The 18,362-nt window shown below is 42.6% G+C and overlaps 1 protein-coding gene across 7 annotated transcripts in view; it reads left to right on the top strand.

Annotated features, from left to right (window-relative positions):
• Nucleotides 1–5,869, top strand: part of LOC117358874 (steroid 17-alpha-hydroxylase/17,20 lyase) — a 95,464-nt gene extending 89,595 nt beyond the window's left edge. For all 7 annotated transcript variants that reach the window (XM_033940682.1, XM_033940681.1, XM_033940683.1 and 4 more), the window contains 2 exons: nucleotides 1,452–1,555; nucleotides 5,419–5,869. In XM_033940682.1, coding sequence (XP_033796573.1) covers nucleotides 1,452–1,555; nucleotides 5,419–5,672 — 358 coding nt within the window. In that variant the 3' untranslated portion in view covers nucleotides 5,673–5,869. The remainder of the gene's footprint in view (nucleotides 1–1,451; nucleotides 1,556–5,418) is intronic.
• Nucleotides 5,870–18,362: the final 12,493 nt, after the last annotated feature.

Raw genomic sequence — 18,362 nt, 5'->3', positions numbered from 1 at the left:
ACGTAGTCAAAAAGTAAGATAGGGTAGGGTAGCTTTAAATGATGTTTCCACTGGGAGATTAGTAAAATTAGTCTTGGAGTAAAAAGAAAAAACTAATCTCTTAAATCAATACAAAAAATCAACTTGTTTATCTCTGATAGGATTCTCATGCACTCAGAAGTGTATAATCTGGCCAAGAGCCGAAGCTCCTAAGGCCAAACCCACCGCCCAATCACTGTGCGTAGAATACTATTGTAAATTTTTATAGATTTTCAATTAAATGTATACGTTAGTTCTATTGTTTCAAAAATGATATAAGAAAAAACTATCACTTAGCTTATAAGGAGTGAGGAGGTCCCGACATGGACCATGTTTCGAGAAACTTTGTCAAGGAACCCGAGGAAAGGAATTCTAACGCTACAAAAGTGCCAAGGTTTCAGGCAAAGTGGTAACAAAGCTTTTAGTCCTGTTGTGTAAAGGTTTCAAAATCCTAGATTGGCTAGACATGCCAATCTAGGCACCTAACTGTAGGCATCTTTTATAGAATTAGGGCCAAACTGTCTTCATATGTTTCATGCAGGAGGTACATCAAATCATAGGTGTCGGAACGGGGGGACCGCAAGGACCATGGCCTCCCAAAAAATTGGCAGGCATAAATATGGCTTTCCTGGCTCCCCACATACCACCTCCCCACCACTGTAATTTAAAATCTTTGGACAGCTGGTGGCACAACGAAGCAAGCCTTCCATCTGCCTGCCCCGGAAATGATCTTTCTACAGCCTCCTTCCTACATGGGAAGAGGAAGTGCTGCAGAAAGAACACTTCCAGGCACTTGGGAGTGGCACGTGGGAGCTTACAACCTTACACTGAGGGCACTCACATACACTTATTAAATTGCTTTAAAAAGAAGTTTGTTAGTTTTGCTGGTTTTTTCCACAAGACTTGTGGTATCTCAGGCAAGCCCTTCTTTCTGACATTGTAAGTAGTATCTTTTAAAGATGGATGTAGGGCAGAAAGGAGAGAAAAACAGCAAATGGATAAGAAGGCCCTGGATACACAGTTAAGAGCACAGACAGAGTTTTAAGGTGGTTTGGAAACTGTGAGGGAGTGTCGTTAATGGAAACCATCACATCCTACAAATTCCCTTACAAGTTCCTTGTGATCATGGGCAAATCACTTAACTTTGCATTGCCTTGGGTACAAACTCAGCTTATAAGTCCTCTAGGGACAGAAAACTACCTACTGTACCTGAATGTAATAGGATGAATTAAGTGTTCCTGTTAATTTTTTTGCAAGGCTCACATGCTAATGATAACATTAGGGTATATCCTGCAAATAAAAACAAAAGCCTTAACAATGCCATGTTAAATCTGGGCTTGGTATGTAGGAAGTCCCACTTTAAAAAATGCTAAACCCAGATTTTATTGAGTAAATAAATACAACCAACACAATATCCATTTTCTGTTTCACAGCATTGGAGAATATACCATTCCAAAAGGAACCCGTGTGATAATAAACCTCTGGTCCCTACACCATGATGAGAACGAATGGAAAAACCCCGATACTTTTGACCCAGGTTAGTACTTCATTGACTTCTTATGTGCGTGATATTTTCAGACATGGAAGATGATGGCAGTCAGCTATCTCAGCAGAAACACTGCATGCAGCTCGTGAAGGGAGGGATGCACAGGGCAGGATTAATTTGTACACTGGACCCCCTGCCCCGCCCCATCCCACCATGCACCCAGGCGGAAACGGGAAGCTGCGTCAGAGGGAAGCTTTGGGCAAGCAGCACCGCTTGCAAAATTACAGCTCCCGTTGCCTTTCTTACCTGCGTTGCTTGCTTGTCTTACTTTCCGTCGATGGGGGGGGGCCGTGTTGCTGATCGGAGGAAGACCCACATTGTTGATCAGGAGGGCCCGCGTTGCTGATCAATGCTGGAGGGGCCCATCGCCGTTTGGAAAAAACAATGTTGCTGCCCTCCTTCATCGGACCATTTCAGGCCCTAGGCAAGTGCCTACTGAGCCTATTGGTTAATCCTGCCCTGGGGATGCATTCTAGTCCTTTGCTTGCTGGGATAATGGTTATCTATGTGGCTACAGAAAATGATTTATGCTGCCTTCTGCTTTTATGAGGTGGGGTCACCAGAAGTCTGGATTCCCCCAGATATGTCCTCCTTTTCAAGGACATGTCCGGGGGTCTGGATAGCTATTCAAAATCCAGCACTTTGTCCAGGTTTTGAAAAGCTTCCTCGAAATCTTGTTGAGCAGGAGGGTGACTGCGCATGTGCGGATGCCCTGCTGCCCGATGACAGCAGGCAGCTGGGGAGGGGGGCGCTAGGGTGGGAATGGGGGTGGAGATGGGTGGAATTGGGCAGGCCTGGGGGGGCGGGTCTAGGGGGTCTGGATTTTACTAAAGTAAAATCTGGTAACCTTGTTATGAGGATGCCAGCAGGTTGGTTTGAAGAATGAAATGAAATGTAAATGGATGTCGCTGTCCTCATTGCAAATCAATCCCAAAGACCTGCTCCTGATCCTTTGTATTCTATCTTTGCACATGCAAATCTACTCTTCACAAAGAGGAAATTGATATAAATTAAATTTAATGTAGTTTGCACAGGGTGACTGAATCAGTTCATGGGAACGTCCTAAAAATTTTTTTTATAAGGAGTTCACCTGGGTATATCCTCATCGCATGAGCGCAGAAAGTGCCCTACAAGGTTTTACCCACAAACATCTCCTTCCGTCATCCCGGGAACCTTTTAAATGCAAAAGTGCCTTTTTTATATATGCAAAAATAAATTAGAGAATGACACAGGGAAAAAATTTGTCCCTGTCACTGCCCCGTCCCCATGACCACAGACCCTGTCCCTGCCCCGTCCCCGTCACCACTGTCCTCCCCCCGTTCCTGCAGCATCCGTACAAGCTTCAGTACTGCAATATTTAGCTTATTCCTTCCTTATAAATTAAAATTCTGGCTGCTGAATTAGAGAAAGAGATGTTCAGCTGGCAGGGCTTTGTTTATAAATTTTTTTTTTTTTTTTATAATTTCAATTTTTATTTCAAGTTTTCAAGTTATACAATGCACCTTGAATATCAATCTGCAAACACCAGAACATCAACAGCAACAACTTCAGAAAATATTCAGAAATGAAAAATGCACAAATCACACTCAATTTACTCCCCCCAACCCCCCCCCCCCTGTTTTTTTTCTCCCATCAATGTTCACCATCCTAAATCCAATTCCCCCCCCCCCCCCCTGTAAAACCCTCTCATCTTCCTAAGAGCAGACCCGGCAGAAATAGGTAACCGTCCCCTACAGGGTGTTCAATAAATCTCTTATTTTAACCCAGGTAAAAGCCCTGGACTGGAATTTATGACGACGAATAGCCACCGCTATCTCCATTCGTCCAATGGACAGAAATCTCGTTATCCAAGCATTCGGAGAAGGAGCCTCCTTGTTTTTCCAATGATTCGCTATAAGACACTTGGCTGCAGCTAGGCCCCAGCGCAACTTTGTTTATAAATTTTTATCAACACAACTAATATACTACTTTATCCTAAAGCAAAAAAATAAAATAAATATACATTTTTTTTTCTACCTTTGTTGTCTGGTTTCTGCTTTCCTCATCTCCTCATTCATTTCCTTCCATCCACTGTCTGCCTTCTCTGTCTCTTCCATATGCTCTATTACTGTGCCTCTCCCTTCCATCTCTCCCTCCACCCCCACCCCAATTTGTCTGGCACCCATCTTCTTCCCTCTGCTCCCCCCATAGTCTGGAATCTCTCTTTTCCCCATTTCTCTTCAGCGTCTGTTCCTCTGCACCCCACCTTCCCCAGTTCCCTTCAGCATCTGTTGTTCCTCTCTACCCCACCTTCCCCAGTTCCCTTCAGCGTCTGTTGTTCTCTAGCCCACCTTCCCCAGTTCCCTTCAGCATCTGTTCCTTTGCTCCCCACCTTCCCCAGTTCCCTTCAGCATCTGTTCCTCCCCACCCCACCTTCCCCAGTTCCCTTCAGCGGGGCCTCCGCGTGTGTGGATCACCGGACTTGATGGACCCAGGGTTTGATCCGGAGATGGCAATTCTTATGTTCTTATTAGTCCAATAAAATGATGGGCACTAAATTTTCTTCCTGCTATGCCCCATGCCTCCTACCCAAATGCAAAATATAAATTGGTGGGCTTCCAAAAGCCCTGCCAGCTGAAGATCTCTTCCTCTAGGAAGGAAGGGGAGTTTTGTTCAGAGATGTTTGGAGGTTGCATAGAAGAAAAACTGTACACTGGCACTGGTATGATAATATTTGATTGTTTTTATTTTAAAATAAAAGAAATAAAGTAGAGATAAAGAAGTAAATACATGGGGGTGGGGTGGGTCAGGGGGCCCAGTGTACTTGTGTGCCTAGGGGCCCTCGACAAATTAATCCTGCCCTGGCTATATGTTGAGAACAGCTGAGAATGAAGACTAGAATCTTGAAGATACTGAGGCTGATATTGAGACCGTGGGAGGGAGGCCAGCTAACTCCTGTGGTCGACCATATTCAATGTCTGACCATTTCCAGTGATCGGCACTGAATATTTGATCTATTTTGGGCTAGCTGACACTTACCTCCCCCCCCCCTTTTTTTCTTTTTCTTTTTACAAAACAGTAGCACGATTTTTAGCGCAGGCTGCGGTGGTAATAGCTCAGATGCTCATAGAATTCCTATGAGCGTTGGAGCTGTTACTGCCGTGGCCAGCATTAAAAACTGTGCTACAGTTTTGTAAATGGGGGGTGGGGGCTAGTTTTAAGTCAGTTGTAGGTGCTGTCTTGTTACATTACGTATAGTGGCCCAAAATAGACCAGTTATTTGTGTGGCCCAATTTGGCTTCTAAAATTTAGCCAGTAGATGTTTAAAATTGGTGGCTAAGTTGTAGCTGCTAAGGGCTAATATTCAGAGAAGATAATTACACGGGGACACATTTTTCCCCGTTCCGTCCCTGCGAGTTTTGTTGCTGTCCCTGTCCCAATCCTGTAAGCTCTACTTAACCACATAAGCCATGAACACAGGATTTTCAAGTGTTTGAGGCTTGTGCAGGTGAGGACAGAGCTTGCAGGAATGGGGCAGGGACAGGAAAAGAATTCACGGAGACGGGATGGGATGGGAAAATGAGTTCCTATGGGGACGGGGAAAAATTTGTCCCCATATCATTCTCCAATAGTGAGCTATCTCCCGTTTAATATTAGTAACATAGTAAATGATGACAGATAAAGACCCGAATGGTCCATTAGTGCTTAGCTGGCCAAACCTATTTAACTGGCTGGTTTGATAGTGCTGAATATCAGGCAGACTGTGTGGGGGGGAGATAAAAAGAAGGCATGGAGGAACAAAGGAAAATGTTAATGGCTTTTGTGGATTCCTAGCACCAAGGCAGTTAATACTAGAATTTTCTACCTTTCTACAGGCCGCTTCTTAGATGAAGAGGACAACCATGTGTATTCTCCTTCACCAAGTTACCTGCCCTTTGGTGCTGGTATACGGGTTTGCCTTGGGGAAATACTAGCAAAGATGGAGCTCTTCCTTTTACTGTCATGGATTCTGCAGCGATTTACCCTAGAGACAAATGATCAGACACTGCCGGATTTGGAGGGAAAGTGGGGGGTTGTGCTCCAAGTGAAAAAATACACAGTGAAAGTCAAACCACGAAAGAGTTCATAGAATATTGAAATGCAAAGCAAAATACTTCACAATGAAAACTTGCCTTTTTCTTGACTCTGTTGTTCCTTCTATGGGTTATATTCTTAGCTCTTCTATCATTTTGTTTCATTAGATTTTGTTTGTATTTTAGACAAATAAGAGATTACAATTACTGTGATGAACCACACACAAATTAAAGGAATATGAGAATAGCGTTACTGCGTGTTATCATTTTTCCTAAATCTGTGCAAGTTTTTGGAGGTACAAAAAAGTATGGAAAAAATTGAAGGTGGTCAGCTTAGAGGCCCTATTCATGTTTTAGATATGCATAACCTGGCATTTAGATGTGTATATTGCATACGTGCTTAAATCTTGATTGTATAAAGCTAGGATATAATGTACAAATCTGAAACTGAGAAACATACATCTGGCAAAGGGGTGTGGTCTGAACATTTTTGGGCAGGGCTGTATGATGAAACCCAAGGTATGAAAATTGCTGGAAGGACTCAACAACTTTCGCTAAGCTGATGACCTTGTAATGTTTCTTTCCTATCCAAAATATTGTAGTTTCATGTCCTGTTTCTAATGTTTTAAGATTGTACACTGCTTTCCTTTGTCCAGTTCAGTTAAAGGTGGTATAGCACGTCCTGAATAAATAAATAAATAAAATACTGGCTGACCGTAAAGATGATTTGAAGCATCTGGTATTCAATCCTAGTGAGTCAGAGAAACAGAAATAAATCTCTAGCCCTGGAAGATGTAATGGGGCAATTTGACAAACTGAAAAGTAGTAAGTTGCCTGGAACTGAAGGTATACATCCCAGATTATTAACAGAATTTTTAAAAAAGAACTTGCAGAGCTATTGTTAGTAATTAGTAATTTATGATTAAAATCCAATGTGATACTGGAAGACTAGAAGGTAGCCAACGTAATACCAATTTTTTAAAAGGATTCCAGAGGCAGTGTTGCCGATTGTAGCCCTGGGACTGGTGGAGCTGGACTGAGCGGCCTTCAAGCCGTTTTTTTTTTTTGTTTGTTTGGGTTTTATTGTGGGGTTTTTTTTTTTGAACCTGCTGTGGACTTTGTGGACTCTGGTTGGGGTGTTTGGTTGTTGTGTGGTGCATGTGGGGGTGGTTGGTTGAGTGTAGCTGCTTCAATAGGCGAGTTTCTTGGGCTGGGGTCATTTGGGGTAGGGGGATTGATTCTTTGTTCCTTTGGGCTATGGCTTGGGGGCTGCTGGTGGGGGTGCTTCTTGTTGAGTCCTTCTCTGGCAGGGGTGGGGGAAGAGGTTGTCCCCTGGGTCTTGGGGGGGTTGTTTGGGTTTTTTTTCCATTCTTTGTAAGTTTGGATTTGGGGTGGGGGCTTCTTAGTGTGATTGGTCCCATGGAACAGGACACTTGTTTGGGGGAGGTGGCTGGGGTAACATGGGGTTGCCCTTTGGGGTGGGGGGGGTTGGAGGGACGAGGTGGTGGGGTGTTTTCTTTTTGGGTGGTGTTTTCTGGTCTTTTGTGCCTGCGGTGACCGATCCTGGGTGGATGTCTTCTTTTTTGGGTGCTTGTTTGATTGGGGCAGCCCTGCATTTTGCTTGGAGCTGTTCCTCTTTTGCTGCTGGATGCCGCAGGCTGGGACGACATCTGGACGGCCCTTCTTTTTTCTACATGTTACGTCTTTTTTTTTTTTATTCCATTTTTTTGTTAGCTGAATGGTGAGACTCGTTACTTGGAATGTTGGCGGTATTAATTCTCCTATTAAAAAAGCAAAGATCTTATAAGTCCTAGCTACTGTATCTTGTTCTCTAGTCAGATCATGATTGGGTGTGGATGGACTGGAGCTCCAATTGGGGACCGCACCCCCCCGGAGTGCTGGGCCTATCCTTTATGGCTTCGTGATGATTCTAACTTTTTGCTGTACCTTATGAAAGAGTGGAAAGACTACCAATATCATAACCAACCACATCTGGAGAACCCGGTTCTCTATTGGGAAACAGCAAAGGCAGTGCTTCGGGGTGCTATCATTAACTATGTTAGTAGGGTTCGGAAGGCCTGTGATAGGGAACTGATTCATTTTGTCTAGACAATTGACGAAAGCTCGACGGGCCTTTGGTAGTCAGCCCACCCCGACTAACAAACAGAATCTCTTATCTCTACAATTGGCCCTCAATGAGCTTTTACATCAGCGAGCTACGAAGTCCCTTGCCTACTACAAATTCCGCTTGTATGTTCATGGCAATAAGTGGGGGGGAAATTTCTGGCCCGTTTGGTCTCACAGTGGGAGGGTCATAAGAAGATTCTGAGTCTTAGTGCTGGTGGGTCCGCCCAGGTCACTAGTGATTCCGCTATTTGTGATATCTTTCGGCAGTTTTATGCAAATCTTTATGCTCCACCCCCTGATTTGGGGCTCCCTGGGGCCTTATATTTAGATGGTCTTGATCTTCCTTGCCTTACTGGGAAGCAGCTTGCTCGTTTGAATGCACCATTTCCTTCCTGGTATTTTAACCCATAGAGATTCCAGCTTGTTGGTCGTCTCTGCTGTGTCCATTCTTGTCGATTGTATGCTTTCTTTTATGTATAGGGTCAAAGCGGATTATATTGTGATACTGGTTCCCAGTGTCCCCTCTACTTCTACATTTTGTGCCGGTCCTCGTAGTCCATTTAGAATTAAGTCCAGAATTGCATTTCCTCTTGTATTTTCCTTGACATGTTGTTCCAGGAAGCAATCGCCTACAGCATCCAGGAATTTGGTCTCCCTGCCACAGCCGGAGGTGCCTAGGTTCCAGTCTATCTCCAGATAGTTAAGTCACCCATGATAACTGCATTGCCTCCCTTGCAGTTGTGTTTAATCTCATCCGTCATTTCTCCATCAATTTCTTCGGACTGCCCTGGGGGTCAGTAGTAGATGCCGATCTTCATTTCCAATCCATTTGTTCCCGGAATTTTGACCCATAGAGACTAACTTATTCGTCATTTCTGGCATGTTCTCTCCAGTAGATTCAATTCCCTTTTTGACATATATGGCAATGCCCCCACCTTTTTGAGCCACTATGTCTCTGTGGTATAGTTTGTATCATGGTAGAACAGTGTCCCAGACGTTTTTCTCAGTCCACCATGTTTCCGTGATGCTGATGATGTCAAAGTTATCTTTTTATGCCATAGCTTCTAATTCACCCATCTTATTCCTTAGGCTCCTTGCGTTCATGTACATACACTCGAGTTTGTAGCCTGTTCCTTTCTTGCATTTCCTTCCCTCTGGGGAATACTCTGTGTATACCGGATCCTGAACCATCGACTCTTCTGTCTCGGTCGACTGTCGGCTTTCCCCTTCGTCTTAGTTTAAAAACTTCTCAATTTCTCTCTTGATGTTGCTTGCAAGTAGCCTCATTCCTTCTCTGCTGAGGTGGAGTCTGTCCTTCCTGAATAGATTGCTCTTCCCCTAGAACGTCGTCCAGTTGCACACGAACTGGAATCCTTCTTCCTCACACCAGCGACGCATCCACAAGTTGACTGCTTGCAGCTCCATCTGCCTCTTCTCGTTGGCCCTAAGTACCTGCAGGATCTCCAAGAATGCTATCCTCTGCGTTCTGGGATAGAAGGTAAAAAATATCCTGTTGTGGATTGGTTAAAAGATAGAAAACAGAGTAGTAAATGGTCAATGTTCTCAATGCAGAAGGGTAAAGAGTGGGGTTCTCACAATGGTGCAGGGAGAGTGGGTTCTTTTAGATCAAAACAGAGATATACCTACTCACTTTTTTTGGTTGTTTTAAATGTCAGTTCTTATACCATGTAAATATTTCTCAACAAGGAGGAAAAAAGCCTCAGATCCCCCTCCTCAGTCAAAAAAAATCTTGCTGAAGAACTAGAAAGGGTAAGAACCTCACTGGCTTCAAGAAAACCTCTTTGAAATCTTAATAAGGATTTGTAATTTAACTCAGCCTTTATGTTAAACACAGTTCAAAGTAGATAATAAAGGCAGCAGTGACTTATCGAACAGACAAGCATTGTTGCTCTGGTTTCAAAAAGTAGCGCTACCTGCACGTACTGTGTATAGTGTCCTCAATGTTGTCCTCCGACATTGGCAGGCCAGTGTTTCGCTATTCACTGTGTCAGGGTGATAGGACACTCTTTGCTGGTCGGCACGGACTGAAGTGCTGCTCAATTCAGTGGCAAAGATCGTGTCTGTGCAGCATCTCCTCCCTCTCTGGTGGTCTGACATCTTTCTACTCTCCTTCCCACAATCTGGCATCTCTCTCCCCTTCATCCCTTCCCTCCTCCCCTTTTGTGGTCTCACTGCATCTCCCTGTCCTTCTCTTCCCCTTCCCACCTACCCCTCTCCCCTCTTTCCCTGACATCTTTCTCTTTCCTTCCCTCTCCCTCCAATAGTCTGACATTTCTCTCCTTCCCTTTCTCCCTTCTTGTGGTCTGGTATCTCCTCTCCTTCCCTCCCTACCATGGTCTGCCATCTCTGTCTTTTCCTTCCAAGATTTCAAGGTTTATTAAAAATTTGTTATACCACTTAATCTAAAATTCAAAGCGGTGTACAATAAAAACCATTATCAGCATACAATGGTATAAAAACAGATGATTAAAAACAGAACATATCATTACAGGGGATTTGTCAATAAAAACAAAAATGCATACACCAAACAGAAATAAAACAAGAGGAAAAAGGGGAGAACTATACAATCAGTAAAGGAAAGAATAAATAAGGGAAGAACAAGAAAAAACAAAGATGAGATTGTTGCCCTAATGAGGGCAGTTATGTATCAAAAGCGTCTGAATAGGAAGGTGTTCAAATTTTTTTATCTTTATTAATTTTCAAAACTAATAGATAGGGCTCCTTTTATGAAGGTGCGCTACAGGTTTTACCGCACGCAACGGATTAGCGTGCGCTATAGTGCGCACTAGTCCAAAATCTACTGCCTGCTCAAAAGGAGGTGGTAGCGGCTAGCGTGTGCTATTCCGCGCATTAAGGCCCTAGTGCGCCTTTGTAAAAGGAGCCCAAAGTGCCAGGAATTATACAGACATTAATAATCAACGTAAGCACTTAAATTCCATCAATAACAATGCAGAAGAAAAATATCCCTCCCCTCCCATCCAACAATTTAATCAAGAAATAAACCAAAAAGATATCCCCCCCACCCCATTCTGGATATGTATAAAAATAAACAAAAATAAAATAAAAGACAACTATGTTGAAGTAACAAAAGATATCAACAGGCCCCAAACCAAATTAAAAAAATTGCTATGCCCCAACATATCAGCATTCATCTTTTCATATTTGTAACCTAAACATAAACTGGCCCACCAAAAAGGAAAGTTGAGGCGGTCGCAAATTTTCCAATTGCGAGTTATCATTTGCATAGCTATCCCTGTCATAATTAGGAAAAGTCTGCATTTGTAGCGATCCATGGGAGGCTTAATATGCAGCAATGTTCCATATATAATTGCCTCATACGTCAAAGGGATCGTTGATTCCACTATGAGGTTAATCTGTCCCCATATTAGAAGGTTTTCAACTTAATCTTGAAAGGGCCTAAGGAAGTTTCATCCCTTATATAATTGGGAATGGAATTCCAAAGGGAAGGTGCTGTCACTGCAAAATTATTGGATCTTAAAATGTTAATATATTTTAAAGATGGAATGTTAAGGAGATTGTGAGCAGCAGAACAGAGAGATCTTGATGGGCTACATGGAATAAATAGTTTATCGATAAATTCTGGTTGATTATATAATCAGGTTTTGAAGGTTAAAAGGAGGAGTTCGTAACAAATTCGATGCTCGATAGGTAGCCAATGTGCCTTGTGCAGAAGGGGGAAAACATGGTCATATTTCTTTGCATTATAAATGATTTTTACTGCTGTGTTCCCTTTCCTCCCCTGGAGGTCTGGCATCTCTTTCTTGTTTTTCCTCTCCATCTCCATGGTCCAGCATTTCTCTAATGCCCCCACCACCACACAATCCCCCCAGTGACCCCAGTGCATTCCTCCTCTTCAAAGGATCCGATAAGGCAGCTATTCATGTACTCTTTAGTCTACTGGCAGCATGAGTGAAGTAAACACACTGTCTTCAGTGGCCTGGAGGTTTCCTCTTGCTACTGCTGCCTGCCTAATAGGAAGCAGTAGCAGAGGGAAAGCTTCCAGGCTGTGGAAGGCAATGCATTTACTTTACTTATGCTGCCGGCAGCCCAAAGAGTAAAGAGTGGCCACAGCAATGAATCCCATCATCCCCAGATCCATCATCTCTCCTTTTCTTAACTACCCTTTCATCCAGCATCTCTCTGCCTCCTTCCCTTTATTTTCCCAACTACCTTACTATCCAGTATCTCTATACCCTCTCCTTCCACACCACCCCTTGGGTCCAACTTCTCTCCCTTTCTTTTCACTCCCTCCCTCTTCTCTGTTTCCAGGCCCATTATTTTTTCTCCTTCGCCCCACCCCCTCAGTCCAGCATACCCCCCTCTTTGAACCCCCTCTTTCTGTCCATGTACAATACAGAATGTGCCGGCATATTTCTTATCTACACTCTCGTCCTACGTCCCCTTGGCCTAACTTTGAAAAGTAATTATGGCTTGCAGGGGATCACAGAAATAACGGGCGCACAGTCAGAAGGAAGTGCAACCAGAGACTCGTGAAATCACCAGACAGCAAAGGTAGGAAAAATGGTTTTATTTTCAATTTAGTGATCAAAATGTGTCAGTTTTGAGAATTTATATCTGCTGTCTATATTTTGCACTATATTTGTCTATTTTTCTATAGTTACTGAGGTGACATTGCATATTTTAAAGTCATTTGCCTTGACATCTTTTAAACCCCCCCCCAATATAAATGATAATTAACATTTTCTCTGCGTATAGTGTGCTTTGTGGTTTTTTAAAAAATTTAATGGTTACCATTATGAATTAATAAGATATTATGTGTACATGAAAAATGAATAAAATAAATTGGGGCGGAGCTGGGGAGGGGCTAGGGTGGGATTGGGGGTGTGGCTAGGGCTGGCTTGGGGGCGGGACTGAATATTAATAGATGTCCCATTTTGATGAAAAAAATAAATGGTCACGTTAAGCATGCACAACCACACACTGTTCTTAATGTGGCCATGCATCATTCCTGAATCTGCTGCAGGAGTCTATGCCACTGGAAATACTGCTCAGTGACATCAAATGAAGTTGCAACTCGTTCTCACACAGAACAGTGAAAACAATGTGCTCTATGGCGTCTCTTCACAGGTCTGACTTCTTTCACTTCACTTCCTGTTCAACAAAGTTGGGCCGGTGGAGACAAATGCCTAAGAGCACATTATTTCTGCTGATCTGTGCGAGTTGACAGGTTGGCCTGTTCACAGGCAGGAAGAAGCAAATTGCAGAAAAGCCTTTGGGGCAGGAACTAGCAAAAAAAGACCCAAGTTAGGGGTGGCAAGGAATATGCATGTGTATGTTTGTCGTCCCCCCCCCCATAGCTATGCCTATAGATGGGGCAATATGAGATCTCAGAATGGTATCTGCATGAGTCGTGCCAAACTTATATGAGAGGATTAGATGGTAGCAATTAGAGAATATAAAGCCTCTCCTCCCTTCCTCATTGGTCTGGTATCCATCTTCTTCCCTCCACTCCCCCCATAGTCTGGCATCTCTGTCTTCTTCCCTTCCAGCATCTTCTCCCCACTCTGTTCCCCATTTCCCTTCAGCGTCTGTTCCTTTCCACTCCCCTTCAGCATCTGTTCCTTTCCACCCCCTTCCCTCTCTCCACCCTCCTTCAACACCCCTTGCACTGTCTGTGCAACTTTCTCTCTTCCCTTCGTGACACGTTTTAATTTAATTTGTTCAAGCAGCCCAAAGCTGAAGTCGCGTGCATCTGCGAGAGCTTCTCCTCTGATGAAACTGGAAGTTGCATCAGAGGAGAAGCTTCTGCAGATGCATGCAACTTCAGGCTCAGGCTGCTTGAACAAATTAAATTAAAACACACCACGAAGGTAAGGGGAAGGGAGTGAGGGAGATAGATGTGGCAGCGATCGGTAGGTAGAAAGGAGGGAGGGAGATGCGGTGGCGATCGGGAATGAGGGGACATATGATCAGTAACCACACACATTCCCTCCCTTAACTGCTGAGACAAGGCCATTCACTGCTCCATGGGGCGGTGGATGGCCTTGTCCCTGTACCCACAGTGAGCACTTTATTTTTCCCCACCATGTCAATCTCTAGCAACCATAATGGAAGAGAGAGGCAAGAAGGCTAAATTTAAAAGGTTGTGATTACCTATACAAGAATATGTAGATAATGGCTGAATGTTATTAAAGAATGGATAGGTATGTATGGTTTTTCACTCTCTGCAAATGGGGTGGGATAGGATGGGAGGGTTTTGGGACAATGGTTCTTAGAAATTTCATGAATATCCTTTGCATTGTGATGATATAGTTTATAAACAAGCTTTTCAGAATTTATATTCTCTCCTGTTTGAAGGTATGTTTATTATATAAAATTTAAATAAAATTTTGGAACTTAAAAAAGATTATTGTTTTTAAGTTAGTTAGATGCTTATTAAGTTACAAACTGGTACATCCAATCTTTTGTTTTAGAGTAGCAGTCTTAAACTCATGACACCCCAGGTACTATTTCTGTGGCCTGTGGTCTGGATGCGATGATCGAGTGTCAGCTCTCTTGCTGCGGTCTTTTTTTCCATTCAAAGCCACAGGTGGTGGCTCTTCACGCGATTCGCAACTACATTGGAAGCCTCGCAAAGGCTTCTGACGCAAGGGTGGGGGGGGAAGAGAAATGCTGCTGCTGTTGCACAGGTAAAGGGGGGATGCTGCTGCACAGGGAAAGGAGAAGAGAAATGCTGCTGCTGCACAGGGAAAGGGGAAGAGAAATGCTGCTGCTACACCCAATTGGGGAGAGACAGGGAAGGAGGGAGAAAGAAGACAAGGGAGCAGAGAGGAAAGATAAATGCCAAGTCGGAGGGAGGGAAAGGAAAGAAGAAAAGGAGATACCAGACCATGGGGGGGAGGGAGAGAGACAGATGCCAGACCAGGGGAAAGGAAGGAAGGAGGGAGGGATAGAAAGGAAGATATCAGTCCGTGGAAATAGAGAGGGAAGGTGAGAGACATAGGAAGGGAAGGGAAGACATGGAAAAGTAGATTTTGAGAAGAAAGTAGAAAAATGGAAAAATTGAATGTTAAGTTAATGCCAAAGATGGATGCAACTATGGCAGGGACAAAGTAACCAAGGAGTCAGAAAAGAATGTAGCTTGAAAAAAACAGACTGACTCTGTATATTAACACACCTCAAGAGCAGAAACTGCTATGCAAAAATTTTTGCTCAGAGAAATGTAACTCTAAAGAGGGAGAGGAAACCCCCTCTTAAACGAAAGAGTTTTATCTTCCAATCATTGCTTAATAGATGCAAAAGCAATTCCCACTCAAGGGTGCGAGTAGTAAAAAAAACTGAATAAATCTCTTAATAATGCTGTATGCTTTCAAAAACTTTCAAACAACTTCAATTCTTGCATTCAGGTTGACACTGGACACTTTACAGTCATGAGGTTGAAAAATAAATAAAGATACTTATCAGGGTCCCTTATAAGTATCTTTATTTATTTTTCAACCTCATGACTGTAAAGTGTCCAGTGTCAACCTGAATGCAAGAATTGAAGTTGTTTGAAAGTTTTTGAAAGCATACAGCATTATTAAGAGATTTATTCAGTTTTTTTACTACTCGCACCCTTGAGTGGGAATTGCTTTTGCATCTATTAAGCAATGATTGGAAGATAAAACTCTTTCGTTTAAGAGGGGGTTTCCTCTCCCTCTTTAGAGTTACATTTCTCTGAGCAAAAATTTTTGCATAGCAGTTTCTGCTCTTGAGGTGTGTTAATATACAGAGTCAGTCTGTTTTTTTTCAAAGATGGATGCAAGGCAGAAAGTGAAGACGGAGAGAAAAACAGTCAAAGGACAAGAAGGCCCTGGAAACAAAGTTAAAAGCACAGAAAAATGAAGTCACCAGACAACAAAAGGTAGGGAAAATGATTTAATCTATCATAATAAAACCCTTAGTGTGCATGCGCACTTTAATCTCTGTGCTTTGTGCTACCATGCCGCACATGCACAGTACAATAATTTGCCTGCCGCAGCTGATTTTCTGCCTTCTGCCCTGATCGCCCGACGCCGACTGACTTCCCTGCCATCTGCCTACACTGCCGGGATGCCTCTTCTTCTCACCCCCGGACCAGCAGCAGCCATAGTTTTATCAAGCAGCCGTGAGGCCTTGGCTAGGCCAGCCCACTTCGATAATGCGAGGCAGGCCGGCCTAGCAAAAGCCCCGAGGCTGCCCAGGCTAGCGGATGCTGGACAGGGGGAGCAGGAAGCAAAGAAAGAAAGAAAGGCTTCAGCGCCCCTTTGTGCTAAAAGTTTACACATCTATTCTAGCACCCTCTTTTGTAACGGACTTAAACACAGTTTTGAGAAAGGAAAGATGTTAAACTTAACAGTTAAAGGAAAGATTTATAAACTATAAAGAGCTTTACCTCATGCAAAATTGTCATTTCTTTAATAAGATATTAACTATTTTTTCTGCGGCGCTCTGAGTACCTACAAATCCAAAATGTGGCCCTGCATAGGGTTCGAGTTTGAGATCACTGTTTTAGAGCTAAGAGAGGTTATCAATCCTTCTCCATTCCTAGACTGGATGGAAGGGGCAGAAGGTGGTGGGGAGGTTCTGCTACTCTTGTTCCTTTACTTAATTTTAATTTGTTGGGGGAAGGTGTTTGATACTAGTTCCTTTACCTTTTGCTTTGAAATAAAGTTTCTCTCATTTATGGTTTCATCCTTATTGGTTAGATTATGCATTATTGAAACATGACAAGCTGCTGATTTAATTGTTCTAAATTACCTGTGTACCTCAAATTATGCAGCTTTCATATGGTAGCTCTTTTCAGAGCCAGTCCTGCTATAGAAAACATACAGGTCCGTCAATCTAACCCCCACTTTTACAAAGATGTGCTACCAAGCAGTGCAATCTAAATGCAGAGCTGTTCATTCCAAACACCTGGGCACACAGTAGGATTGGCGTCATCCCTTTCAGAGGCAACATCACCACATCCATAACATGGAGCTTGAGAGCGATGCAAAAAAATTGCATTTTAATTGCAGGTTTCTTCCCAGCTAGCTATCACTCTGGTCCTATATCATCCCAGAATATGGTGTGGAGAGTTGTCCTACTGTATCATGGGGGGGGGGGGAGGGAATAAACTGAAAAAGCTATGACAAACGGATGCATAAATTTGTAAGTATAAGGTTTGACCATTACATACAACTTTATAAACAAGAATTGCCTACATGGGCTGCTCCTCTTCTGCAAGTCAGGATGGAGCACAGTCTGATGTTTAGAAAATACCACATCTGTGTTATTGGGGAGCCACTCAAAAGCAAGATATTGATACCAGTGGGTTGTAGGGGTTAGTTACAGTGAGCATTGATGATCCAGGGACAAATTTTTCCTTATCCCAATGGGAACTCATTTTCCCATCCCATCTCTGTGAGTCCTTTTCCTGTCCATTCCATATGAATTGAAAGTTGAAAAAAGTTGACATCTCTAAATGAAATGAAATGTAATGAAAACGATATGGAAAAGATTTATAATACTGAATTAGTATAATTGAAATGAGCTGATAAGCATTTACTAAATGAAGCGAGTTGAACAGCAAATGAAGTAGCCACAATGAACCGAGCCAAACAGTACTAATTGAAAATCGTTTACAACACTGAGGCACCTTGTTGAAATATTCTGGAAAATACTTGAAGCATAAACGCACTTTAAAAAGTTAAAACAGCATTTGCTGCCGGTCCTGGGTGTTCCAGCTTAATTGTAGTTTTTCTTTAATTTTTAATATTAGCTAGTTATGAGAATTTTAATAAATTTAATGAAAGTTAATGAAATATTAAAATTTGATAAATTGTTTAATGTTATGTTAGATTGAATCAGAAGATACTAAAAAAGTAATTAATTTATTAATTAAGTAATTTAACTGATATTTTAAATAATGGTAGGAAGGACTGCTTCAAGCCTGTGATGTCATCAGGAGAAAACATTTCTTCTTCTCTTGGAAGAAATTCCAGTATGAGATATATTGCTCCATTTTGTTCCTATCAGCATTATTTGGTTTAAGAAAGTGAAGAGAAATATTTGGTACAAATTAAGTTGTCCTTCTAATGGTTCTTTCACTTTATATTTAACTATTTATTAACCATTTAGTTTTGTAGATTGATAGCAATTGGAGAATGACACGGGGACAAATTTTTCCCCTGTCCCATCACTGCGAGTTTTGTCGCATCACTGCGAGTTTTGTCGCTAGCACTGTCCCTGCCCCATTCCTGTAAGCTCTGCCTTAACCACACAAGCCTCAAACACTTATTACATTACATTAGGGATTTCTATTCCGCCATTACCTTGCAGTTCAAGTGATTTTAAAGTGTTTGAGGCTTGTGCAGATGAGAACAGAGCTTGCAGGAATTGGGGTAGGGACAGGAAAATAACTCATGGGGATATTACGGGAAAATGAGTTCCTGTGGGGAAGGGGAAAAATTTGTCCCCATGTCATTTTCTAGTAGAAATGTGCACAGGGACATCATTTTTTGGTTTTAAAGATTTTTGGTCTTTCCTGGTTTTCAGATGTCTTTTTTTCAGTGCATTTCACACATGCTTTTTATTATTGTAAGAGCTTTAGTCTG

Source organism: Geotrypetes seraphini, chromosome 4 (genome assembly GCF_902459505.1).
Source record: "Geotrypetes seraphini chromosome 4, aGeoSer1.1, whole genome shotgun sequence".
Lineage (NCBI taxonomy): Eukaryota > Metazoa > Chordata > Amphibia > Gymnophiona > Dermophiidae > Geotrypetes > Geotrypetes seraphini.
The sequence above is the reverse complement of the archived record's forward strand: the minus strand, read 5'-3'. Positions and strand labels throughout refer to the sequence as shown.